The 27,666-nt window shown below is 38.2% G+C and overlaps 2 protein-coding genes across 3 annotated transcripts; one reads left to right on the top strand and one right to left on the bottom strand.

Annotated features, from left to right (window-relative positions):
• Positions 1-1,353: 1,353 nt before the first annotated feature.
• Positions 1,354-14,090, top strand: LOC117292351 (probable low-specificity L-threonine aldolase 1). The gene is made up of 10 exons (XM_033774373.1): positions 1,354-1,410; positions 3,345-3,473; positions 3,970-4,053; positions 6,113-6,201; positions 7,065-7,244; positions 8,076-8,213; positions 9,009-9,064; positions 11,977-12,113; positions 12,964-13,127; positions 13,533-14,090. Exons 2-10 carry the CDS (start codon positions 3,353-3,355, stop codon positions 13,746-13,748), a joined length of 1,185 nt encoding a protein of 394 aa, XP_033630264.1. The 5' UTR covers positions 1,354-1,410; positions 3,345-3,352; the 3' UTR covers positions 13,749-14,090.
• Positions 14,091-19,680: 5,590 nt separating this feature from the next.
• On the bottom strand, positions 19,681-27,666 carry LOC117293082. 2 transcript variants are annotated; one of them, XM_033775297.1, is made up of 3 exons: positions 26,998-27,666; positions 21,551-22,186; positions 19,681-20,585 (listed from the first exon to the last, which is right to left on the bottom strand). In XM_033775297.1, exons 1-3 carry the CDS (start codon positions 27,085-27,087, stop codon positions 20,019-20,021), a joined length of 1,293 nt encoding a protein of 430 aa, XP_033631188.1. In that variant the 5' UTR covers positions 27,088-27,666; the 3' UTR covers positions 19,681-20,018. The 2 variants fall into 2 exon arrangements, with proteins under 2 accessions (XP_033631188.1, XP_033631189.1); XM_033775298.1 differs by lacking the exon at positions 26,998-27,666 and adding an exon at positions 23,540-23,735.

The raw sequence follows: 27,666 nt of genomic DNA, 5'->3' as shown, positions 1-27,666 counted from the left end.
CTGGTAATGTCGCCCCCAAACAATATCGCCCCCTAGCAAAGTCGCCCCCTGACAATGTCGGCCCCAGCCAATGTTGCCCCCTAGCTAGCAAAGTCGCCCCCTATGCTGTTCGAAAAATAATTAAGGCTACAATATCTAGGTAAAAAAATATAGTTAAAACATTGACCCTAACCATAACCATAACTCTAACCAATACAATAATTAGGCCATTATAGTATGAAAGAATCCTTAATTATTTTCTGAGGCGACTTTGCTAGGGGGCGACATTGGCTGGGGCGACATTGTCAGGGGGCGACTTTTTAACAAATCGGGGCGACTCGCCTCCATATTTTCTTCCCAAATATTTCCAAAATCAAATATTATAATGCATTAACTTGAGATTTCTTATTTTATATAGGCCTTGCCTTGGTCCTGTTTTCTCCAACAGCCACAGACTTCTTGGAATACAGCAAACAAGTTTGCCCTTAAAGTAAATCCTTGGTCTATAATACTAAGTTTTGCTGGAATTGTGTTGAGAAAAAAAAAATCCAGCCCCGGGAGCCACGAAAAAAAAGTGGCTCTCTAAAAAAGCTAAAGACAGATAAAAGAAATACGTACTAATAGTAATGTTGACTAGCGAATGAAAACGATCCCAATATCAAACACCCTGCCTCGCCGCCTCCCTCCTAAAAAAAGGGGGATTCAGAACGCGTAACACTCAACTTTTGGGACCGTCCCCCTGGGGGTTTGTTACATACATGCACATTGTCTCCGTTTTTGAGGCATGTGTGTGTTCATAGTTCATTAGTTGCGAATGAAATATATAGCAACAAAATTCAATATTATGAAATGAAAATTGTTAAAGTTATACAGCCAATGTTTTCGTTCAGATAAAGTAACGGAATTCGCAGCCAGAAATTGAGCCAAATGGGAATTTGTTTAACCTCCTTGTACTGCATGTGTTCTTTTTTTTTTAATACGCGTGTTCCATCCAAACCAGGTGGTTTTTGCCACGGGGTGTGTGTGCGCGGTGGGTACGTCGTACTGTGGTCTCGTACGTGTACTGTACACGCACGACGTGTTGTTTATGTTGACTTAGACTTGTGGACAAGTCGTTAAATCGTTAAATCATTAACGTTAATGAGGAGTCAAAATCGGGGAGCCATCAGTTCGCGCGAGAGCAGTGAGTTCGCGCGAGAGCAGTGTTGTCGGGGGAGCACTATCTCAGCACGTGGGGCCGATTTAACGACTTGTCCACAAGTCTAATGTTGACTCGGTTAATTGTAATTAATATAAAAGACACCGACCTTTATCCTAACTAAACTAGTTCTACCCGGCCCCCCGCCGTCGTCGCCCTATCTACAGTCATTACTATTTTACTTATCAGTTTGCAAGAACCTGATTCGTTTCTACCATCAAGTTTAAAACTGAGTGAGTATTTTCAATGAAGTTTTCTGATGATTGTATTAAACCCAACCGTCCTCTTGCTTGTTGCGTTGTGGCTTGCCTGCCGGGTCGCCGCGCGCGCTGGGCCGGCGGCAGTACGTGTAGGCCTACTAGTACACGGCGGGTGAGTGTGGTACAGATATGACCCAATATAACACTAATTTTTGGAAATCATACATGCATAGTCAACTGAACGAATTCGAACAACATGTAGACCAAGCTACTGGGGCTCGACTGCGACTGTACTCATTCACGATGAGTGACTGCATGTTGCAGAAATCCCTTTTTTTACACCTGTCAACTGCATTTGCATAATGAACTGCCATTGGACTAAAGTTGTGATTGAATTAAAATGCATTCTTGTAAATGAACTCGACTATATAGATCTATATATTTACACGGGTAGATTTGATGGAAGGTTTTTAATAATTTTTTTTTTTTTTTTAGTTTTGACTTTTGAGAGAAGTAGATGACCATTAAAAAAGTTACATATATGACCTTTCAACTATTTTCAGTTAAAAATTTCTTGTTGAGAGTTTATATATTCACTTATTATAAAAAGACATGTTACTGATCAGTATTATTAGTTTGATTTGTTTAATTAAAAACATGGCACCATGACAGTGGTCACCTGGTAAAAACTAAATCCAGAAGTGACAGACTTGATCAATGGCAGTAGGGAAATTCTACATTCCTTTAGGGCCAAGGGGTTGGAGCGATAGTATTTCATTCCATTTGAAATCTATTCTATTCTGAATTGGACATAACATATTTTGAGGGCATAGGCTTACAGTTTTGTACAATGGTTGTTTTTATTTTATTTTATTTATTTATTGATATCCAACAGCGGAAAGCCGCCACTTACAGGAATCGTTAAAAACTATGTAAAAATATAAATTTAAATATGAATATAAATACAACAATATATAACATTAAAAATTAAACATTGATAAAAACATTATTATAAGTAGACAAAAATAGTACACCGAAACCCACATCAAACAGACCAAGGAATACCAACAAGTACACAAACACACATCGGACATTAAATTAAACACATGAAGTAAGAATACACAAACAGAACAACACACGAAACCCCAATAAGTACAACAAACAAACAAACAAACAAACAAACAAACAAACACACAAACACAAACAAACAAACACAAACAAACACAAACAAACAAACAAACAAACAAACAAACAAACAAACAAACAAACAAACAAACAAACAAACAAACAAACAAACAAACAAACAAACAAAAATAGAAACAACACAAACACCAACAACAACTTAAACACAAACACACCAACAAACACCCCAACGAACAAACAAACACAATAAAAACACTCAGATTTACAAAGCAATTTGTTGTAGCTTACCACCAGACGTATAGCCTACATGCAGAAAGCAGATAAATTGAATGAAGTTTGTGGCACTTTTTGTTGGGTGAATGTCGTGGCAAGTGTGTTGTGTCCGGAGCCTGCCTAGCTCTTTAATTACAATGCATTTTCTCTTACATTAAACAAACAATGTTTTACGTTGGGGTTTACTACAGCAATTTACCTTGGAATGAATAAGTCTACTTGGAATTCTACAATGTTTTTTAAAACTACATGAATGGCAAGACCAAACTTTGCCATTGATCCTTTAAAAAAAAACACTATCCTCAGCTAATCCGCATCTACAGTACTTTAAGCAGCATGCAGCATCGGAGTCCAGCCTTCTCCAGAAGACAATTTGAGCATACTGATCGAAACGTTGAGTTGAAACCAACGGTTCTTTTCCGAGCGACCCCAACTCATTTAGAGATAGTCATTACATGGTGTTACCGCAGACCTTTCCGTATCGTATTTCCACCATGCAAAGTCTTAAGTCCTACCTATCCTAAACTGCCTATTTTGTTGTTTTGACGCAGGAAGCATCATGGTGTTTGTAGCCGACTACCGGAGTGATACCATCACAAAGCCATGTGCTGACATGAGGAAAGCTATGATGGAAGCGGAGGTCGGAGACGATGTTTTCGGAGATGATCCTACAGTGAAAAGTAACTTGTATTGCCCGTTTATACAACTTAATATTTTGATGTTGCTATTTTTATGTTTAATTTGTTTGCTGACGTGTGACTGGAGCCTCACATGCGTACAATTGGTGCTAGTTTTGCTGTTGGATGTGTACTAAGTTATACATACGTATACATACATACAATAGCATTTATATGAGGCGCCTTTTTCCCGAGGTTACAAAGCGCTTACAGAAGATGCAACAAAGAAAGCCAAACTCAAGATGTTCCAATGTAAAGTGAAACCAAAAAGTTGTATTTCTGTAAAAACAAGTCTTAAGTAGTTTCTTGAAGTGTAGTTGCATGCAAAGATGTGATGGTAATAAAATAAATGATAAAAATTAATCAAAAAACACTATTTGTTCCTCTTGGTTTTCGGTTTCACTATGTCATGTTGATTTAGTTTTGGGAAATAACACTCAAGTTCATCATGACATTCATTGAGCTGTTTTTTAACTTTACAATGTGATTGGTTTTTCAGAACTGGAAGAGACTGTTGCAGCCATGTTGAAGAAGGAAGCTTCACTGTTTGTGCCATCAGGGACAATGTCTAACCTTATCGCTGGTAAGTTACATACAAAAGACAAAGTACAACAGCTTTCTAGAACAAAAAATTTACCATATTTTTCTAAGAGGGGTCTTCAAGAGCCGGCGTCAGTTAAGGGGCTGGGTTCAGTTTCCAACCTACCAAACAAATTGTCTCAAATAAGTTGTAATTTTAAAGGCAGTGTATACTATTGGTAATTGTCAAAGACTAGCCTTCACAGTTGGTGTATCTCAACATATGCATAAAATAACTAACCTGTGAAAATTTGAGCTCAATCGGTCATCAAACTTGCGAGATAATAATGAAAGAAGAAAACAAAGTTGTGTGCGTTTAGATGGTTGATTTCGAGACCTCAAGTTCTAAATCTGAGGTCTCGAAATCAAATTCGTGGAAAATTACTTCTTTCTCGAAAACTATGGCACTTCAGAGGGAGCCATTTCTTACAATGTTTAAACCATCAACCTCTCCCCATTTCTTGTCACCAAGAAAGGTTCTATGCTAATAACTATTTTGAGTAAATACCAATAGTGTCCACTGCCTTTAAAGTATAAAGTAAACACGAGTAATTGTCAAGATCCATCAGCAATGTACAAACAATTTGTCATTGTATTTTGTGCACTGTAAGTGGGATATTAAAAAGATTTTATAGTTTTGTTTGTTGGTTGAAACAGCATTATCTGTCAAACTTGTTCAGAGAAACAATGTGTACACAAAATTTCTGTTGAAGAAAAGCAAGCCATGCAACTATAATTCAATAATGTTAAAAATACACCCTATGAAACTTTTAACCTTTAAAAATCATTAGTGGCAGCGCCATTTTTCTGGTCTCTCAAACCAAACGAACATCCGAAAACAAAAATTGAATGTCTCCACTTACTCCCCGCAGGGTTTAAGGAAATAAAAAGAGGTCAGCTCAGGGAGAATAAAGATCATGGCTCAGGGCTAGGCACATTAGGGGTGGAGCAAGCGTCAACATGAACATGTGTTTGTCAAATTTTTACAAAATTTGACCTTTTCGGATAGCGTGGGGTTATAAGGATTCTGATGAGTTTTCAGTGCATTTAAGAGACATATTGGGTATTATGTGCTGCCTAACCTTAGAATCGTCCCAACTAGGCTGTAGGCCCCCCATTGCCCCCGCATTTTTTAGATATCGCTGAACATTTCTGGAGCAGTAACGTCCACGCAGGAAGATTAATCCATAAACGGAATATACAATCTTAGAAGCGTTTCTGACAGAAACGTTCTCAAATTTGAATTTTGGGGGATGAAAACTATAAACACAATACTCCAAAGTGAAATTATTATCAAAATGCTTTATATTATCGAAAGCTACTGTACTTTCTAACCAAGTGAAATAATGCATGATTCACATGCAACCGTTGTCTTGTTGTCAGGTTTCGGACTGCATTTACATTTATGATGCTAGAGCCACCCAAGGAGCTTTTATAAGTAGTTAAAGGCACTGGTCACTATTGTTAATTACTCAAAACAATTAATAATAATAATAACAATTGTGGCTTCTTGTATAGCGCACATATCCGTCACTCAGTGACGTTCCTGGCGCTGTTACATACAGTATTTCCTGCAAGATGTGGGACTACTTTTGAATTATGAGACCTAATTCTGATAGCACCATGTAATGCTTTACAAGGTGCTGTGGCGCAATTTGCTGCCGATCGGACCAGGAACACTGGGGCGAACCTCTTCTCTTTTCGATAAGTGCACTGGGTTCTTTTACATGCGTTACATAACACATGGGACCAACGGCTTAACGTCCCATCTGAAGGACGAAGCAATGGTGAAGTGTCTTGCTTAAGGACACAAGTGTCACTGCTGGGGATTCAAACCCACACTCTGCTGATCATAAACACCAGAGTTTGAATTCGGTGCTCTTAACCGCTCGGCCACGACACTTCCACAAGCTGATTTGGTAACAAGCAATGGCGAGCTGTTGATAGTATAAAATATTTGGAGAAATAGCTCCCTCTGAAGTAACATAGTTTTTGAGTATAGAAGTAATTTTCACTCAAACGAAACCTGTGGTTATTTTCTTATGTATTTTGTCTTGTTCTAGTGATGGCTCATTGCCAGGGTCGTGGTGAGGAGGCCCTACTGGGTGACAAGTCACATATCATGATCTACGAACAAGGAGGCATCGCACAGGTAAAATAACACTTAATATTCTTCTTCTTCTTCCTTTAAAGTGCTGCTTCAGAAAATTTGAAGATTACCGCACTGTGGCTGGGCGAACGCTTGAAACCATGGGATCGTAAGCCAATCAGGCAGGCCTTTGCTTCGCTTATTAAAGGAGAAGGGCACCAAGGCATTTTTATCCTTGGTAAAGGGCACCGTATGAGGAAATTGTAAATATCTACTGTAGCATTTCATGGGCACCAAGGCAATGACCATGGGGCATGGAGGCAATCATCTCTAATGCCTCCAAGAAGTATCAGGTCTGTGTTGGTGCAGCTGCTCCTTTTACTGCGCTCCCTCCATTTGGAAAAAGCAACACTCAACAGTTTTGTATTTTTCTTTTTCGGTATCCAAGGTAAATCTGTCCCCCCGAATATTGTGTCCCCCATTTGGGAAAAAACATTTAGCCAGCACATTCAAGAGACGGTGCACTGGATGAATTTAGGTTTTTGTGCAATTTGTTTTCGATTGATCACTGTGGGGTGTTGTGGCTGAGCGGATAAGAGCACCGAACTCTGGTGTGTCAGTTCAGCAGAGTGTGGGTTCGAATCCCGGTCGTGACACTTGTGTCCCTGAGCAAGACACTTCACTATAATTGCTTCTTTCCACCCAGGGGTAGATGGGTACCTGTGAGGGCAGAGATGGTTCTTGTGGTTGGTTTAGCTTAGTGCGCTACATATTTGGCGGCACATGTTGTATACTCCCCAGGGAGCTGAGATGGTTTAAGGAATGAAATGGCCCAGTAATTAGAGTAATAATGTTGGAAGCGCTTTGAGACATGGTGTATAAAGCGGTATATTAAAACCAAGTATTATTATTATTATTATTAACAGTTTGCAGGGGTGAACCCTCGGACTGTAGCCAACAAGCCAGACGGCACCTTCGACCTCGAGGAAGCAGAGTCTAAGATTCGGATGGAAGATATCCACTTCCCCAGAACTCGATTGATATTGGTTGAGAATACGCACAACCAAGCAGGAGGGAAGATTCTCCCGATTGAATTCCTTCAGAAGGTATACAGGGTTTGTCTAATACATTGGGTTGTTGTGTGATGACTAGAGCACACTAGTTAAAACAAAGGCACAACAAGGAAAAACTAATCAGTATGTGCTTTTAAAGACCGTGGACACTATTGGTAATTGTCAAAGACCAGTCTTCTCACTTGGTGTATCGCAACATATGCATAAAATAACAAACCTGTGAAAATTTGAGCTTAAATTGGTCGTCGAAGTTGCGAGGTAAGAATGAAAGAAAAAACACCCTTGTCACCTGAAGTTGTGTGCTTTCAGATTCTTGATTTCGAGACCTCAAATTGTAAACTTGAGGTCTCGAAATCAAATTCATGGAAAATTACTTCTTTCTCGAAAACTACTCCACTTCAGAGGGAGCTGTTTCTCAAAATGTTTTATACTACCAACCTCTCCTCATTACTCTGTACAAAGTGAGGTTTTATACCAATAATTATTTTGAGTAATTACCAATAGTGTCCACTGCCTTTAATTGTGTAAATTGTTATTCAATTAGATTCCTATTTAAAATAGCTTTTAACGTAAAGATCATTCTAAGAGATGTTAAATTTGCATCGGGGATAAAGAATATTAATTTTGGTTTTTACCCATACACCAATATGTGTTAGCACTGTATACTCAGTACTTTCCCGAGTCCCGTGAACAAATATCACAGGCTTGTTACTCGGGTGGGATTCGAACCCACGACCCTTGCAATTCTAGAGCAGTGTCTTACCAACTAGACTACCGAGGTAGCCCGGTGGCTAGAGGCATAGATCATTCTCCACAAAAGACAGACATGAGTTTTTCTTAGTTCAAGTACATTTTTTCCTGCAGGTTCGTGTGCTTGCCGATAAACACAAGCTCATGGCCCACTTGGATGGAGCACGACTCTGGAATGCAGTTGTTGCCATGGAAACGACCCCGGACACCATTGCCCAGTATTTTGACTCCATATCGGTCTGCCTTTCCAAGGTAAAAATTTAAAAAGCGACAAAGACTTGCCTCCAACAAAGTAAGAATAATATATAAAAATCTTTTCTTTCAAAAAAAACCTTTGTCTGTTTTTGACACTGGCCGAATAAATAATAATAATAATAATAATTGTTATTTTTTTTTTTTTTTAAACAGCCCTGATAGATCCCCACCATGCAAAGCTTGAAATCTTACTTAGACAAGGTCACAGAATTCTATCAAATATATTTTTCAGGAACGAATTGAATGTACTGTCGGGAAATGGAATTAACCCACAATATATTTTATAGAATTACTAAATCTTTGGTTTCTAGATGAAGTTCATTACAGAACTTCACCCAAATTCCTCACATAAACTTCCCACAAAAAGAGCTGATGATGTTTTGTCTTTGTACCCATACATGTACATGTTTTTTATGTAAGTCAGTGTTGTGATAGTCTGTTGGTGTGTTTGTTTGTTTGTTCGTTTTTTGTCTGTCCGTAGGTACGGGAACAAAAGCCTTGCTTCACCCTATGCCTATATGTTGTCCTGTTTGTCATTATTTACTCAACTTCTGTGTAAATTGTTATTGTCTTGGCTACATCTGTGGTTTGCCATTATTTATTCATTATCATGTATAATTAACTTTAATGATGTACACGTGTAACTTTATGGCAACATTGAAATAAATGTATTGGAAAAAAAAAAATGAAAAAACAAAAATAAGCTTGCAAAACTGCTGACCATTATTTTGTTTATGTCTAGTGAACTTTCAAAGGCTTACCAATACTGACCTCAGTTTTGTGTTACTTCAGGGCCTTGGAGCGCCGGTTGGCTCATGTTTGGTCGGCAGCAGGGAATTTGTTGAGAGGTTAGTGACAGATGTATGTTATTTATGTAACAGGTTTGAGTGCGCTAGCGCACTCTGTGCTGAAACATGATAAATTTTACAAGGGACACGCTGTTTAAGTGGTGTTGTAAAATATGAAGAAAGTTTTATTCAAATCCCGACTACTATAAAGGGAGAGGCGAATTTAAAACGCTGTATTTATACAGTGCAAATGAGATAATAATAAAATCTCAAATACAAAAGAGGAGAAAAACAAACCCAGCGGGTCTTGACAATTAAAATGCAACGAAAATAACAATGAAACTTTATACAATGGAAATATAAAACAAAAATAAATGAATGGCCTATCTGTTGGTGGTGGACTTGGACGGACGCTGACGATAACTTGAATTGAAGATACTTGAATTGAAGATGGTGTGACAATGAAAAAGTTCTTCCAGCAAAGTTGAAGATATTGGGGCTGCGAAGATTACGATGACAAACTTGAAGACTTCAGAACCAGTTCCTTGTCCTTGATCAGGGGACAGGATTACTGTTCTGGTACAACTGGGTATGACGAAAATGCAGTGAAGATAAGTAGGCTACAGTTGATGACACGCTGTCCTGCTGGCTCTCTTGATTTGGATTCGGCCTAGAGCAGGACAGGGGATGAATATACAATTATTGTGGAGATAAAGCTGGGCTGGCGCAATCCAACGTAGATGTCCGACAGAGGCAAAGTGTAATTATTGAAGGAACTTGGAGGGTTAATTCTAACACTATCCGTCCTCTGTCGGTGTCCAGTGGCCAAGTTTAAAATTAATACTATGCCATTCAAAAATATAAACTACACTAAAATTAAATACCTAATAATAAACCTTATAATCCTTTAACAGAAATCACTAATCTTGAAAGTAAATTAAGTGTGAAACAATAACTGCTGTGTGAGACTGTTACACTAGCCAGTGCAGTATGGGTGCTAAAAGGTCACGCTATCCCCCAGACCAGTGCATGCTTGAGGCAAAATGATGGGCAGGGTATTTAAACCAATTAAGGGAAACTACACCCCTTACATAGTTTGTGGTATTTAAGACATTTCATGGAACAATGACTCCTTGGTGCCATGAAATCAGGATGTTTACAATAAACAATGAAAAAACAGAATTGGTTTTGACTGCAATGAATTATATACAATGATAAACTTTAAAGAAGTCTAAATAAAAGTAAATGCAAAACATTAAAAACCAAACAAGAAGTTAAAAAGCAAAGATACATGTATGAAACCATAGAGCAAAACTATGATAAAAGTAATCACTGGCTGAAAAGTGTAGTTTCAGTAAATACAAGAAAGAAAGATGCATAAAACTAAATCAAAGAAACTTCAAATACAAAACTAGTCTTTGTCTCTTGCCAAACTCATATCAAAAAGTACTATTAGAAATAAGTTGTTCTAATAATCCACAGGTGGAATCAAACAAATCAACCACTCAATAAAACAGACGCTAATAAAAGTATCTGGTCTTGGGCAAAGTAGACAATGAAATTGAACCATGAAACAAATAAGTACTGAATAATGCAGAAACTAAACCAACATTAAATAAATCAAGTTAAAAGCTTAATAATACTGAGACAAAATGTAATATGACAATTCACATTTTGTAAGCATCAAAAGTCAAAAGAGCATGGAAAACAACAAGTCAACAATTATCAATTCAAAATAAGAGCATGTAAAAAGGAACTTCTTTTCTAGAACTTTAGTCATCAAAATCTAAAACACTATCCTTACACAATTGAAAGTATGCAGTGATTGTTCAAATTAAATGTTACGCGACACGCCGATCTTTACTTTAACTTTTAAGCCTAGCTAGGCTCACAAGAAAGATAAAAGTAAAATCAAACTCACCTAGAGCAGGACAGGGGATGAATATACAATTATTGTGGTGATAAAGCTGGGCTGGCGCAATCCAACGTAGATGTCCGACAGAGGCAAAGTGTAATTATTGAAGGAACTTGGAGGGTTAATTCTAACACTATCCGTCCTCTGTCGGTGTCCAGTGGCCAAGTGTCAAACCACTTCCTTGGGTTTGGTCACTGACCCCTGAGACATCCCTTCCTCAATAGCCGTGATTGGTTGCAAAGCCTGCTACCAATCACCCACTCATCACACACCACCAGGCAACCACCCACCCCTAGACTCGCCCTAGTCCGAGCAGGACATAGGGAAACTAGGGGTAACAAAAAAAAGGGGGGCTGCAATTTCATCCCATTACATTTATTTATTTCTTGTTGTGCAGCCAGAGCAGCCCAGCATAAAGGCAGCTTATGAATCCAAGAAGGGTCAAGTGTGTCTTGGCTTTTGACATAAAACAAACAAGCTAGGGTCAAGTCAAAACAACAGGCCATTAACTGTTTTTTGCATTAAAAATTAAGCCTGTTAAGTGCGCAAGTTTTTTTCGTGGATGTGTTAAATCATTGTAAGTGGAACCAAACTGGTAACAAAAAGATTGAATGCACGAGAGAATTTAATAGTCTAAACGTGTTCCTCCTAAATTTGGGTCATACTTTCAGGTTTTTTTTTGTCAACACACCCTGGATATTTGTAAATTTATATTCGCTGTGGTCTGTTTCAGAACCGAAAATGTAGGCCTGAATGATTGTCTTCTAAAAAATGGTACATTGGACGATCAAATAAACTAATTTACATGATGGCTTAATTTATACAAATCTTGCGATGGATTCAACATGGTCAACCATTATACCACATCTACTTATAGGAGCGGACTTAGAAATATTTCTTCTAAAAGTTTTTTTGCCAGTAATGTTTTTGAGTAAGAACAATTACCATTAGTTACCGATTGGAAAGACAATTACCAAAAGTTATAAATTTGAAATATTTTTTTATATAAAAGTATTTCCTAGTTTGTTGAGTAACTTTCCACTACGTAATTTTTCAGAGGGCGTCGACATCGCAAGGCCCTTGGTGGAGGTATGCGTCAGTCTGGTATCCTCGCGGCAGCTGGGCTTGTAGCATTAGAAAAAGGATTACCGAGGCTGAAGATAGACCACGCAAATGCAAAGCTGTTAGCTAAAGGTAATATTTTTTTAAGCTTATAGGTCGAGACATGTTTGAGGCAAGCTCTTGTGATTCTGTTCAGAAGAGTGTGGGTTCCTGAATCCTGACACTTGGGTCCCTGAGCAAGACACTTAACTATAATTGCTTCTCTCCACCCAGGGGTAAATGGGTACCTGTGAGGGCAGAGATGGTGTGGTGAGTGATTTAGTCGAGAAGTTCATATTTGTGGCACAGGCTGCATACTCCCCAGGGAGCTGAGATGGTTTAAAGACAGTGGACACTATTGGTAATTACTCAAAATAATTATTGGCATAAAACCTTTCTTGGTGACGAGTAATGGGGTGAGGTTGATGGTATAAAACATTGTGAGAAACGGCTCCCTCTGAAGTGCCATAGTTTTCGAGAGAGAAGTAATTTTCCACGATTTTGATTTCAAGACCTCAGGTTTAGAACTTGAGGTCTTGAAATCAACCATCTAAACGCACAAAACTTTGTGTGACAAGGGTGTTTTTTCTTTCTTTATTATCTCGCAAGTTCGATGACCGATTGAGCTCAAATTTTCACAGGTTTGTTATTTTATGCATATGTTGAGATACACAAACGGTGCAGGCTAGTCTTTGACAATTACCAATAGTGTCCACTGCCTTTAAGGAATGATTTAAGGCCCAGTGACCAGGGGTAATAATGTTGGCCGCGCTTGGAGGGGACCTTCGCGTGTGAAAAGCGCTATATAAAAACTGGTTATTTTTCTCATTATTAATTAGGATTTGAAACTTTGCATGGTGGATACGATATAGAAAGGTTTGCGGTAACACCATAATTATTTTAAAAAAAGAACATTATCATGTCTGACATTATCTCCCTGCAGGAATTTGTGATGGGAAATTCTCCAGCTACACATGTGACGTAGTGTCAACAGAGACCAACATGGTGTACCTTATGATGAGCACAGGGGTGTCTGCCATGTTGGTTTATAAAATCTTAGACGTAGTGTTGGAGGGAGAAGAAGAAGAATTGGGCCAAGGCATTCAGGTAATTAAATTATCATAATTTAACTATAGAGGGCGGCAGATAACACAAAGAAGTTAACATTAGATTTGTTTTGTTCTATTTTGCCGATTTGGTAGATTTGAAACAGTGAATGAAATAAACTGTCAACATATTAAAATTTTGGTTTAAGACAGGCATGTTACTTGGGTGTGATTAGAACCCACGACCCTTGCAATTCTAGAGCAGTGTCTTACCAACTAGACCACCGGGTAGCTAGAGGCAGTTCGAATTCTATATTTTAGCAACAATTCAATAGATGGAATTTAATAGATGGACTAGTAGGGATTCAAGTCATGGCCAAAAACTTGATCTACAAATGGTATATGCAACTTTTCATTTCATAAGTGCTCACCTAATATTTTTCTTTTGTACCTTTTTTTTTAACAGGTACGAGTGTGTCCAATAAACCAAGCATGTATCCGAATGGTAGTCAACCTACATATTACCCCTGAATCTATTGAGATGACCCTCAAGAAACTGGCCTTCGTTGATCGTCTCATCGTGAGTGGGGAGGCAGCCAATCACCTTCCAAATAAAGAAAATTACAAGACGTTCTCAGATATAAAGAATCCAAAGAAGGACAGATGGGGCGCCAAACTGTAATTTTGTACTTTCTTAAACCAAAAAACTTTTAAGCCTGCGCTCGCACGTTAATCTATAGGCAGACATGCGCATCACTCAGTACCTGCGTAAAAACACGCACCACAATCACATTGGCCGGAAAGGGTGTGACGAACAAGTTTTTGTTATATAGAAATGATAATGCCTTCAACTTTTATCAACTGATGAAAGTGTAGATTATTTGTATACGAACCTAAACTCAAATACATGTACCAATTTGCAGTTGAGTGTACAAACTAAAGTGATAGTTCAATTTGAAAATAACTGTCTTTGAATTTCCAAAAACATTTTCCGTTAAACAATTTGCTTTAATAATATATACACAATTTTAAACAAATATTGCTTTGAAATTCATTCTAAGTTTAGCACGAAAATGTACAGTTTGATAGTTTATGATTATAGTGCAAACCAAGTGTAGAAATTATTTGATTATAAGCATTTCCAAACAGAACTGTTCAATTATCATTATGGTAAATCTGTGTGGTTGGTATTGATTTTGTAGATGGCACTGGTTCCGGGGTAAACATTTTGCGACAGACATTATTAATCTGGATACTTCATTTTCCTACCACCCTACACTGGATGAACCATGATTGAGCTAACCATTTGAACTGTGGAATTTCGTCAAGAATGAAGACTGGGTATAGCTTCAAGCTTTTTATCCTCTGAACGGATTCCGTCGAAAGAACAGCTAGCCCGCTAATTTTGGAACACTGGTTCTGTATATAAAAACTCTATGCTAATATAAATATATTTATCATAGGAAGATGGGAGCAATTTATTAAGTAATTTTTGTCTTCCATGAGAGTAAAGACACTTTTTGTAGATAGTCAGTAAAAGCCAGGTTGGATTGCAATTTTGTATTTGCTGACATTATACATTTAACATTGGGGAGAATAATTTTCTTCTGCCATAGCCATAAATTTTGGTGAAGACATTTTGGATTTTGAGAAAAGGGAGTTGTTTATTCTCCAGTTGTGAAAAAGAAGTTGGGAAGAAATTTTGCTATTTGAGAAAAGGGAGTTGTTTATTCTCCAGTTGTGAAAAAGAAGTTGGGAAGAAAGTTTGCCATTTGAGAAAAGGGAGTTGTTTATTCTCCAGTTGTGAAAAAGAAGTTGGGAAGAAATTTTGCTATTTGAGAAAAGGGAGTTGTTTGTTCTCCAGTTGTGAAAAAGAAGTTGGGAAGAAATATTGTTATTTGAGATTAAGGGAGTTGTTATACACTCCAGTTGTGAGCAGAAGTTGGGATAAGAAGTTGTTCTAAGACGTAATTTAGATTTGAAGTGAAGTGGAGGGTTTCTACTAGCCCAAGTTATTATATTGACATTTGAAGAAGTTTGTGGAGTTTGAGAACTGAGTATAGTTTTTCTTCATTGATTTTCATTGAAGATAGTAAGTTGAAGTGAAGTTCACAACGTTTTGAGATTTGAAGTTTCAATTAGTAAGGATAGATACATCATTTTGGTTTAATTTTGGAGGAGATTTTATTTGAATCAAGGAATTGTAATTAGAGCCAAAGAATATTGGACATACATTTTGATTGATAGAGTTCGATGAGGAATTTCAGAATTAAATATTGATGTATATAGTAAATTAGAAGTGTTTCTTTCACTGTTCATTTATTTCATGAGTGCATGGCTTGTTCGTCTTTCTTACATTTGTTGTTTGGAGCCACCTCCCGTGGTTATGTGACAAGCGATAAACTCCAAACGCAAAGTTAAATTATTTATTTCTCATCAAATATGACATTTCAGGCAGAAATATTTCAAGGGATGTTTTCTACCATCATCATCATTAGACCATGTAAGTTTTATGTAAATCTGTGATCTTCACGATTTTTGTTTCTTACCAATTCTGTAACGTTCCTTTAAAGCCATTGGACCCTTTCGGTATAAAACAGTATTGTCCAAGGCCCACACTTCGTGTACCACAACTTCTATATAAAATAACAAACCTGTGAAAATTTAGGCTCAAACGGTCATCGGAGTCGGGAAAAAATAACGGGAAAACTCACCATTGTTTCCGCGCGTTTCGCCGTGTCATGACATGTGTTTAAAATAAATCCGTAATTCACGTTAACGAGAATTTATATTGTTTTGCTGTTTTCTCAAAGAGTAAAGCATTTCATGGAATAGCATTTCAAGAGAAGTCTTTCACCATTGCCTTCTGTAAACCCTGTAAGTTATTTGTAAATCTGTGAACTTTTTGGTTTTTTTCTGAACCGAAAGGGTCCAATGGCTTTAACTGATAATACTAATAACACGAGCATTTATATATGAAGCAAATTTGTCCAATGTTTACAATGCGCTAAGGTTCATGTTATTACAATGTGTTGCCTGAAAGTATTAAAAACTGTTTACCAACCAAAAGGACAAAGGGTATAAACGCACAAAGTATAGCCAAATATGTCGACCTAAGCCGAGTCTTATTTGATGTTGTGGATTTGCGCGTTGAAATATGCGTCAAGTGTCATCAGACAATTATCTTACTTAATGCAGAATGCTTAAAGTCACCTGGAAGTGGTATTTTTTCAAAATAAAGCTTTTGTCACTAATATATGTGTTTTGATGAGTGGAATGTGAATAAACAGTTAACTAAGGTTTAAAAAAAATCAGTTCTTATGTTATTTACAGATTTAAGAGTAGACCCCGACCCGAGAGGGCGCTGTTCGTGAAGTCAATCGAGGCAGACTTTGCCTGTAATGCGTAGAGTAAACACAATTGCAAAGTACATGTACGTACGTATGTGAGTTTGTACGTTTAAAAAAAAAAAAAATTGTTTTTTTTTTTCCGGCAATGCCGACCAGGTGTATTGCTGATGAATGCAGAAAAACACTTTTTGAAACGTACCAATTCACGACTTGGACGTACATGTACTTTGCACGTGTGTTTACTATACGCATTGCAGGCAAAGTCTGCCTCGATTGACGTCACAAAAGGGGTAGCCGGAGTCAGCCCCCCAAACAACTTTATATATTTTTTAAACATATAAATCGTGACAAACAATTACTAAAAAAATTGTTTTATTGTTCGTAAGCATATACTCTTATGTTTGATAGAAAAAAAAATTATATTTCCAGGTGACTTTAACCATCTACGTGAAGTTGATAATTGCATATCACTTTGGAGATATGGCCTTCAAGGAACATGTTGCCTTGGATCGGTCGAGTTGGTCTTTGTAAACCGTTTGTTTTAAAATGCATATGATTTAATAGAAACATTTTTAAAAGTAGAATATATTGATCAAAAAGTATCACTCGAAATTGCGTGGTTTTCTTTTGACCTCATCAACTAGTACTGTCGGCCGTTTATGGGAGTCAAATCTTTGACTCACATAAATGGCCGACCGTGTTAATTAACAAAGTAAAAGGAAAACCACACAGGCAAATGTGTGTGGATCATTGTATTCCACTTTTATAACATCTTTCTAAACATATGCATTTTAGAATGAATGGTAACAAACGCTTTTCAAAGACCAACTTGACCGATCCAAGGCAATGTGTTTCTTTCACCTATACAAATATATATTTAACAGTAATAATTGATAAAACACTTTTATAGCTGTACGTACAGTACCGGTATACACCTTTAATACGCAGACGATTCTACAATAAGCAGACATTGATCAAGTGAGAAGCTGTTCAGAATAAACAATGGGTTCAAGCATTTCATTCTTTCTGTTTTTTTTTCAATATTGTTGGGTGGCGGGGGGGGGGGGTCAAAGGAAATAAGTGAAAGTCAACTATTTTCAAATAATTAAAGAAGGTAAGAAACAACAGCATTTTATATGGGGAAAAATACCCTTACAGATCATCCGTTATTTATTTCTGTCATATTGTTCCACTCCATTCCTGTCCTTCTGAAAGTTTGTATACACATGTACTCGGCGCCTTGAGTACGTGGTTTGGTAGATACGTGCGCTATATAAGACTTTGATATTATTTATTAATGGTCAACCTTAAGCATTGATTTGAAGTATCTGCTTTTTTTGGAGGGCCATTACTTTTGTCAATATTTTGGGTGGATAAATAGGACAAAACAAATAGAAAAAAGATTGAACATTTTTAATGTTTATTCAGAATGGCACCCCAAGAAAAAAACACTTGTGTTGAATAAGGGCAGCTTTACAAAATATGGTAAATAGAGAAAGCTACATGTATTGTAGGCTGAAAACAAAATACAAATGTGACATACATGTGTACATGTAAATTAATTTTCCTTCATTATTGTTCTGTTATTTGTTCACCGTTTTATCTTTTTTTGGGGGAGAGGGGTTGTTTGTTGTTTGTTTAGATGATCTTCCCGTCAAGGGAACTCGGCAAACTCCCATGCGGGAATATAGTTGGGGAGGTAGTGCTTTCTGCTCTACCGGCCAGGCTTCGGACTGATGATACCCAAGCCTACATCCGTATGGACTGTAAAAGGGGTAACCCTGTTTCAGCCCTAGGAGTACAAATGTAGGTGGCAACGGCCCCTGGAATAAAATAGTTGTAGCCCACACCTTGAAGTGGCCTTCCGGCCTTGTGTGTCTGGCGACTTGCATAAACAATTAAAAATAATAAAAAATAGAAACAAATGATCTCTCTTCTTTTCTTGTATACAAGTATCTAAAGTCGTTGGGTTAAGATAAAGGATTATTTTGTGTTTTTTTACTCCTTAAAAAATGAAAAAATAAAAACACAAGTTGGCAAGATGCCCAACAACTAAAATACAAACCTAAACTGCAAGTATGACCTAAATAAAAAATCTACCCTATGGCAATTATACGAAACACTGATACAATGCACCAAGACACAAACTGAAACGAAACTGTCAATGTTATGTACACAATCAAAGTCTACTTTCCTCTGGCAGTGTTTACAGTCCGGCCATGAATTAAACCACAGCACCGACAACAATAAGCCACTTGCAAGTTACATTATACAATTGTTGCACGCTATGACGGGGTCCATGGCGCTTTGTACATCCGAGGGGGAAAATGGCACCCGAGGTGAAGCCGAGGGTGCCATTTGCTACCGAGGGTGTAAAAAAACCATGGACCCCAGTCACAGCGTGTAACAATTGTTTCGTTATACCTTGGTAACATTGTTATTCCTCTTCTCAAAGTTCTGTTGTCATCTTCAAACATTATTGAGACGGAGCAATGCATAGTTTAATCATGGTTTAATAAGCAGAAGAACAGTTCCAATAAGAAACAATTCTTCACCTGTTCCCTCGAACCCGCGTGTGTTTCGTACAGCGCTGGAAATCGCCCAACAGTGGGAACGAGAAAGGTGATGTACACCAGTGTACATCACATTTCATGTTACCCGTCGCGCTGTGCATTACGCGTAGCGCGCATCTTTAGCCATGATACATGTTGCACGGCACGTGATTGGTTCTCGACCAATCAAACTTCACAATTTGTACAGAGGTATAACAAGACGATTTGAATACTGTCTGGTACAATGACTTGCTTAGTCACAATGTAGGCAACTGCTTACATTTGAATTCCTCAGACTAAAGAGACAGTTGCTATGTCGAATGGTTTGTATTGACCCCTTGCACGCAAATCACACACAGCGACTTATGCCACGCTCACCATTTTGGTGGTCAATAGGTTTATGTGTAAACGTCGCGTCGCCTAAAATGCGCACTTCACTGAATAACGCACAGTTACTTTGCCCATCGGTATGGCGGTTCCAAGATTATTCTGATGATGACGTCATGTGAATTGGGTCAATAGAGACAGTTGCTACATTTATGGTATGTCAAATTGTTCGTATAGCAAGCTTTTGTATATCAACCTCCAGACGAGCACACCCCGGTACAATTGTGACATATACATCCATTCAGAATTGTGTATGGGTGTTCATCGCCTCTTACGTAACTACGCAAAAGCTTTCCCCTAATCGTCTGACATAGCAACTGTCTGAGGAATTCAAATTGAAAAGGTTAAAAATCGAATCACGATCCACAGAGGTGAAAGGCAGGGAAAGAAACCACTGAGCCAACCAGATCTTTACGAAGTCTGAACTTATATATCTGATGCATTGTTGGGTGTGCGCCTGCAGTCACAGTAAGAATGAATCAGCCTTCAGGCCATATACAGTAATACCTTGAAAGTATGACACCACAAGAAAACATGGTGTTCAATTTATGAGGCTACTGGTCCGATCCTAACCTATCTAGTAGAATACACATTTCTGGCCTAGAACACTACCAATTATTCACAAAGCATTTTGACAATCGGCAAAATGTTTCTCCGTTGTTCTCAACGTTTTTTGACAACAAAATGTTCCCAGACCATCTTTCTGTCTGACCTCTGATCCTGAAGAAACTTTACAATCATATCAGTCATAGGCATAGGCAGACCGCACAATATTTCCTTCTTATTTTTGACGGCTTCGTCCCTGCAGAAGACGTCAAACAGCTTCTCCGCCTGCTCGTTAAACTCTGCGATATTACGAAAGTATCGTTCGTTCTGTCTGTCTGTCCTGGTCTGACAGAGCGACATGAATTTGACGTACGCAGCCAAAATGTTTTCTTGAATATGCTTGACGTGGACAGTGTATATATTACAGCAATTCCAATGCTCTTGAAGTCGCTCTGCTAGAAGCTGTGAGGCGTCATCTCTCGATCGTTGGGCTTTGCCGGCTCGTTTCGGACTCAGCAGATACAGCATATTCTGTATGACGTCCTTTTGAGTTGGGAGGATGCCTGGTGGGAATTCAGCTTGCTCGTGGTAGTCTACTTTTCCCAATGTACGGTTTCCTTTGGGTCTTATACAGGTAGTCATGCTTACTTGTGAAATTGTTGAGCTTGTTGACGCAGCTATTGCCTGGATAGTACAAGGAAAACAACATCAAATGATTATAATGTTTTAATTTGCTTAGGGGATAAAGATTAATTTTGTTGTACCCTTAAGACCCGGTCCCACAGCAGCGTTAACGATAACGATAACGACAACAACGCAAAGAGAACACATTCTTTTGGTCGAATTGCTCCACGCAGAATACGCACACGCTCATTTCAACCAATGGAATGTGTTCTCTTTGCATCGTTATCGTTATCGTTCTCGTTATCGCTGCAGTGGGACCGGGCCTTTACACCGATGGGAGATAGCACTGTATACTCAGTATTTTCTGTGGAAAAAAAATCTTGGCATAACTATGAAGTATGTACTGCCTCTAGCTACCGGGCAATCTCGGTGGTCTAGTTGGTAAGACACTGACAGTGTCTAGAATTCCAAAGGTCAAAGGTCATGGGTTTTAATCCCACTCAAGCAATATGCCTGCGATTTTGTTCACAGAACGTACCGAGTATACAGTGATAACACAAACACATTGGTATACATGATGTGTAATAAAAAGGCCCTAGGGTAAAACCAAAATTAAGATCACATGATTTTTGTTTGTCATCTATACTTTATGAATGAGTTAGCAGGCAGCACTCAAACCAGCGCGTACAACAGACCAATCCATTAAGCTCCGCCCCATTGCGTATTGACCAATAACAGCGCATTGCACAACCAAAAGTCTGATACTATAAAGTCCAACATGCGTGCGCGTATGCTTGGCGCATGCGGAAGAGTTGTGCAGAATGGCATTGGAGAGGATCACGTGTTCTTGCTCACACGTGCGCCGTGGGCGGAGCCTAATGGATCGGTGTATTACCTGCAGGCCTACAGCTTGTACAGTAACAAATTCAGGTGAGCCATGTAGTTCTGTATCTTGTTAGAAAGAGAGGGCTCTGAATGGATTTGGTTGACCGCTGGTGAACTCTGACCATTGTTTTGTTACTTACATCTCCATTAACATTCATCTGACTTCCAGCATCTTGGAGCCTGTTCTCGAGGCCAAGCAAGTCCTTCCTTTTCGGGTCCATAGTTTTCATCCATTTTCTGTCCACAAAGTCAACTCTGACCATCTTTCTATCGGATCTCTGATCCTCGAGGAACTTAAACTCCAAGTCCGTCATGTTTGATCCGCAGAGTAATTCCCAGTTTCTCCGGACTGCTTCGTCCATGCAGAAAACATCAAACAGCTGATTCGCCTGCTTGTTGAAGTCTTCCAGGACTTGACTGAATCGCTCGTTCTTCCTGCCTTTCCTCGTCCGAAACAGAGAGATGAACTCCACGTACAACGCCAAAATAGTTTCCTGTATGTGCTTGACGTGAACAGTGTAGATATTACAGCAGTTCCAATGTTCTTGGAGACGTACTGCCAGGAGATGTGAGGCGTCAAATCGAGAACGTTGGGCTTTGCCAGCTCGTTTTGGATTCAGTAGATACATCATGTTTTGTACGATGTCCTTTTTTGTTGGGAGGATGCCATGTGGAAATTCCGCTCGCTCGTGATAGTCTACTTTTCCCAGCGTTTTGTTTGCGTTAGACGTGGCACTTCTACTCGGTGGGGTCGCCATTCTTGGAGCGGCAGCCATCTTGAAAATAAAAAATGAAATTCGATGATAATTTACAATTGTACACAATTAATTAACAAGTAAATGAAGATGATCTTGTACAGAAATTAATATATATATATTTTTTTTTAATCTGACTGCCATTTTTTCCATAAGCGACCAATAGCAGATTGACTCGGACCAAGAGTCACTCAAGGGAAGTCCAGATATTTCGGCCCGGTAGTGGTACTAGTTATCTTTAATAATACTATTATTACAGAGACAGAGTACTACAACAAAATACAATTACAAGTATTTTCATATTATACTATGCTATCAATTATTACTAGGTACCTCATACATATTTCACGCAAGTGGTAAATGCGCATGACAAGTAATAGTTCCCCGGGAGCTATTCTACTTGTCATGCGCACTACCATTGCGCGACGTCATCCCCAGGCGCTATTGATCGTGGCACTGTTTTGTATGCACGCACGAACAGCGCTCTCTAAGCGACATCCAACATATGAACAAACTTATCATGTGCATTTTGTTTCACAGTAAACATTTTCTCTTGCTCAAAACTCATGTTCCGGTAACTGAATATGTATGAAGTATAGTAAAACAAATATAACAATAACATGGTTTATTTCGGGTGACTAGTCGATGAGCTCCCCTTGGTATTGGAAGTTGACAAACTAGTTTGTCAACTTCCAATACCTCGGGGAGCTAATATTGACTAGTCACCCTCAAACCATGTTATATTTGTATATTCAATCATATACGATATATAGGCCTAACTAAGAAAACTGTTGCAACCGTATGGCTATGCCTTAATTTGGCAAGGCAGAACACTCTATGCACAGTCCAATAAATCCAGTAACTCTGCCCTGAGCTTGAGTTAGCCTGAACATCTGATGTCACACCTCGAGAGACCGGCCTCCAAACCGGCGGCAGGTATAATAGACCTTATGCATATTGACATCATCCAGCCGCCATCTTTGAGGTCAACGGTAACGAAACAATCGAAACGCACATAAATTGGCCAATGAACAACCTCCTTTTGACCTCAAGGCAAGGGCGCCGTACTGAAATGACGTCATGTGCATAAGGTCTATCACCTTTAACCTACATTCATTTCACATTAGAGATTTAAACAATGCAGGCCTACTCCTCTTTTTTGGACTGCCCAAATAGTGTTCTAAAATCACAACAAAGCAAATATAAAAAATAGCACTATCCACCTACAAGATCGTTTATTAACTACAAAGCCTCATGGGTTACTTTAAAGAACGTAAGCCTACACCACTCAGCAGATTACAAACTAACAAAAAACATAAAATATTTCAGATAAAAACTCATTCAACATGGATGAAGATAGATGAAGGAACTTACCATAAATAGTGCCATTCTTGACCAACTTCGACAGCAAGCAGTACAATTATAGATATAAGCACATCTAGATGATTTACAGAACTACATAATTCCCTTTTTGGACATAAAAGTCCATCAACCTCGTCAAAAAGAAACTATTGGGTGCTGACATTTTGTAACTAAAATTTGCCAACCTCTGCAAAAAAACATGGAGGAAGGAAATTAGAGTTACCGACTTTGCAAATGATCAACAGAGGGCGCCCTAAAGCAAACTCGGATTTCAGGGGGCGGGGCGGGGCGATGCGGGAGGTGCACCAAACTAAATCATTTTAGCAAAACTGTAATTATTACAGTAAAACTGTTTTTCATGCTCCTTCGCGCTCATACACATGAAAAACAGTTTTACCCTCATGAACGACCAAAATTAGCAAATGATCATTCGATTATTATTTTAGAAATTTGATGTCACTCCATGGCCACTGGATCCATTTTCTGATCACTATTTTGTTCTAGAAACGTTACTCTCATCGGTTTACAAAGTGGTGAATACAGTTAATTATGACCAGATATTCAAGAGAAATTGACAAATTTTTTTTGGCAAAAACCTTACTGACAGTAGTGCTGACGATGTTTTAGATAGCTTTCATGAAATTATACTGTTGCTAATAGGGTGCTTCCCAAAGCAGCTCGCTTTAAAAGTAATTATCAAGAGCACTCTCAAATGTTGTAAATGGTTTGATAACGATTGCACTCAGCTAAGAAAAGAAATGCAGGGTACTTTGCAAAGCTCTCATTAGAGATAAGAAAAAAAACCATTATCTCCAAGGTCTGTAGTGTAAACAAAAGAAATGTTACAAGTTGAGCGAACAATGTTTAGAAAGGTGCAAATCAATGAACTTGAAGCCTTTTGTAAAGGCAATTGCAAGAAGTTATTCTGGACTCTATAATTTAGGGACTTGAGTAGCAAGGAGAATACTCTAAACAATGTTTCGGATAAGTTTCATCCTGATGAGTGGTATAATTATTTTTCTAACTAATATGCAACCCTTCTACTAACTGTGATTCTTTTGATGATGCTTTTTACATGTACCCTGTTAAAAATGCTGAGACCACGGGTATAGTACAAGAAGGGACCTGTTACCTGATTGTCCAGTTAAGACAGAGGTAGAAAAGACAGTTGTAGCCATGAAAACCAACAAACAACCTGGCAAAGATGGCATTGTGTCCGCGATAATTTCTTCTGCGGTTTTTATTTGTGCAAGCTACTAAATTGTTTTGGAAACAAAGCAAGTGAGTTCCGTCCTCACTCATTTTACGCCCAATTCACAAGAAAGGGTCACGAGGTGACACAGTACAGGGGCATCACTTTATTGAGCTGTTTGGGTAAATTATTTCAAACAGTTCTTAGGAACAGAGTATGTATAGTTTGGTAAATGGTTGCTAAATTACTGGTAATTTGAGTGGTTAATACACTTTTCCATGTACGCTATTGTTCAGCAGGGTGCAGTTTTAAAGATGCTATGTCAGATTTTTGGCCGATTTGACCCCAAAATTTTGATTTAAATTTCATGGGGGTCGAGAATGTATATCACCTGACCAATTCTTATGTGTTTTATAAGAAACGTTTTAAATTTTTGCCATGGTTCCTGACAATTAAAAGTAAAAGTTGAAGTTTTTTTCGTTAGAGCGGGTGATACTCTTTGAAATACCATTCACAAAAAAATAAATATTGTTTAATGTTTGGGGCCAAAAATCTGACATAGCATCTTTCAGCTTCGTTGTTTCGATTTCGAGACTGAGCTTGGCCGAGCTCCTTTTCATGGTGTAGAAATTGGTGCCCGGAAAATCATTTCTTTATTGTATGCTGATGATATCGTTCTTTTATCAGATTCGCAAGATGGTCTTCAACTCTCACTCAAAAGGCTTGAGAACTATTCTAAGTGGAGAATTGTTGTTAACATTTAGAAAACCAAAGGTGTCACTTTCAACAGCGATGTTTTCTAATTTTAACCAAGAAGAAATTGAAAGTGTGGCGTTCTATACATATTTAGGTGTTTTTTCAATTATCTGGTTCCTTTAAGAAGCGCAACAAGAATCTTCTTACATTATGCTAAATTACTAGTAATTGACAAACTGAGTGGTAAACACAGAAATTCCATTCTGTACAACTCCTTCGAAGTTGTTTAAAGCTCGGTTAACGGTATTGTCCAATGCCCACCCGTATACTTCGTGTATCACAACTTATAAAAATAAATAACAAACCTGTGCAAATTTGTTTCATCGGAATCGGAAGAAAATAACGGGAAAAACCCACCCTTGTTTCCGCACGTCTCGCCGCGTCATGACATGTGTGTTTAAAATAAATCCGTAATTCTCGCTATCGAGAATTGATATTGTTGAAATGTTTCCTCAAAAAGTAACGCATTACATGGAATAATATTTCAAGGGAAGTCTTTCTCCATTACCTTCTGTAAACCCTGTAAGTTATTTGTAAATCTGTGAACTTTTAATTGATGGTTTTTTGTCTGTTCCGAAAGTGCATAATGGCTTTACACTCGAGGTATTAACCACAAACCATCAGTAGTTCCCAAGCTTAGAAAATACTTTGATTGAGTCTCCTGTAACATGCCATAGAACATACCAGAGCTTTGTAACCAAAGGATTGTGAAACGTATTATTTATGTTCAACAACTATGTAATGAGTTTAATTCAAACTGGTATAATAGATTGCACAATGACTGTAGAACTAAATCTGGCCAAAAGAATAAGCTCAGGACATACCGTATACTCAAAACCCAGTTTGAGTTTGAGCTATTTTACAATGTGTTAATAAGCCTTCCTATCGCCATTCTTTGGCCCGTTTCAGATGCTCTTCACACAAGCTCTTTAGTGAACTAGGGAAGGTATGCCTTATAAAAGAGTCAAAGAATTTGCCCGCATTTGTCACATTGATGTTGAAACAAAATTCCATTTTCTGCTTGAATGCCCATTATACAACGACCTTATGAATATTATGTTGGCTTATATAATATTGATTAATACAAAGGCTTTGACATTCTTGGTAGGGAAGATGGATTTGCTTTTTTGATGGACTCCCGACGAAGCTTTAGCGTTGCCAAGTATGTATTTTTATTAACTGTTTTAAAAGAAAACAAATAATGTGTGATTAGGTTTGTCCAATGTAGGCCTACCTATGTTTTTGTTCCAAGTTAAAACTCCTTTCCTTGACCTATTCATGTAATTTAATCTTATAATATTGTTACCCTTCCCAGGGTTATGGGGTATGTTTGGAATAAAACATAATACAATACAATATTTGGATAACTTTCCGTATGGCGCCACCACTTTACACCCATTTTACAAAAAGATTAAATACTATAAAACTATATTATTTCATATCGAATGAAAAAGTGGTGGCGCCATAATACGGAAACTTGCCCCTGAACTTCGACAAAGAAAACGCAGTAAGTGGGTTTTACCTTGAAAAGAGAATGCTCAGCAGAGCCAGCAGAGTTAGGCATGTAGTAAACCCATCTTGGGCTTGTCGGAGACCTCTTCCGTCGCTTCATTTCTTCTATGTTTTGAGGGCAGCTACTTCGGCGATAACAACTTTCTTCTGTATCTCTGCCGTTTGATCCTTCTTGCCGCCGCGTTCAAGGTGTTGAATCGTACGCGTTACCCAGACGGATTTGCTGGTGTCTTCTATCGTCTTAATCTATTGTTTCTGATCAGCAATTAATTATTCTGCCTCGGCGCTGGTTTCGAACACTTCTTGTAAATCCATTTTTTTTAGTAGAGCCTTCTTGGTTTTTCCGAGAAGAATCTCCAACTCACCACAGAAAGCAGCTTACTGGGCCGAGCTACGGGTTTTGAAAGCTCCCCGGTTTCCAGTTTGTTCTCGACTTCTTTTAATTCGGTGTCATTTTGTGGTTTATTTGCAAATGTTAATGCCTCGAATTTTGAGCTAAATTAAAGCTGAAACACTTCTCAAATAATAATTAGGCGTTTGCGTCCACGTTTCCAGGTTGTTCTTGAGGCATTGACATCATTATTTGTCTTAACAAACACATCATAGTTCTACATTTGAGTTCTTATAAAAATGTGTACCCAGCGACACATAATGGCCTGAACTGGAGATCTCAGACGCA

Source organism: Asterias rubens, chromosome 7 (assembly GCF_902459465.1).
Source record: "Asterias rubens chromosome 7, eAstRub1.3, whole genome shotgun sequence".
NCBI classification, from domain to species: domain Eukaryota; kingdom Metazoa; phylum Echinodermata; class Asteroidea; order Forcipulatida; family Asteriidae; genus Asterias; species Asterias rubens.
The sequence above is the reverse complement of the archived record's forward strand: the minus strand, read 5'-3'. Positions and strand labels throughout refer to the sequence as shown.

What these genes read in the sequence shown, in the direction of transcription:
- LOC117293082 (XM_033775297.1), bottom strand. Translation starts at nt 27,087, where the DNA reads ATGAAGCGACGGAAGAGGTCTCCGACAAGCCCAAGATGGGTTTACTAC. An exon ending in CTGAGCATTCTCTTTTCAAG is followed by an intron (nt 22,187 to 26,997) that starts GTAAAACCCACT and finishes TTTATTTTCAAG; the next exon opens with ATGGCTGCCGCTCCAAGAAT. An exon ending in AGATGAATGTTAATGGAGAT is followed by an intron (nt 20,586 to 21,550) that starts GTAAGTAACAAA and finishes TGTACTATCCAG; the next exon opens with GCAATAGCTGCGTCAACAAG.
- LOC117292351 (XM_033774373.1), top strand. Translation starts at nt 3,353, where the DNA reads ATGGTGTTTGTAGCCGACTACCGGAGTGATACCATCACAAAGCCATGT. An exon ending in AACAAGGAGGCATCGCACAG is followed by an intron (nt 6,202 to 7,064) that starts GTAAAATAACAC and finishes TATTATTAACAG; the next exon opens with TTTGCAGGGGTGAACCCTCG. An exon ending in AATTGGGCCAAGGCATTCAG is followed by an intron (nt 13,128 to 13,532) that starts GTAATTAAATTA and finishes TTTTTTTAACAG; the next exon opens with GTACGAGTGTGTCCAATAAA.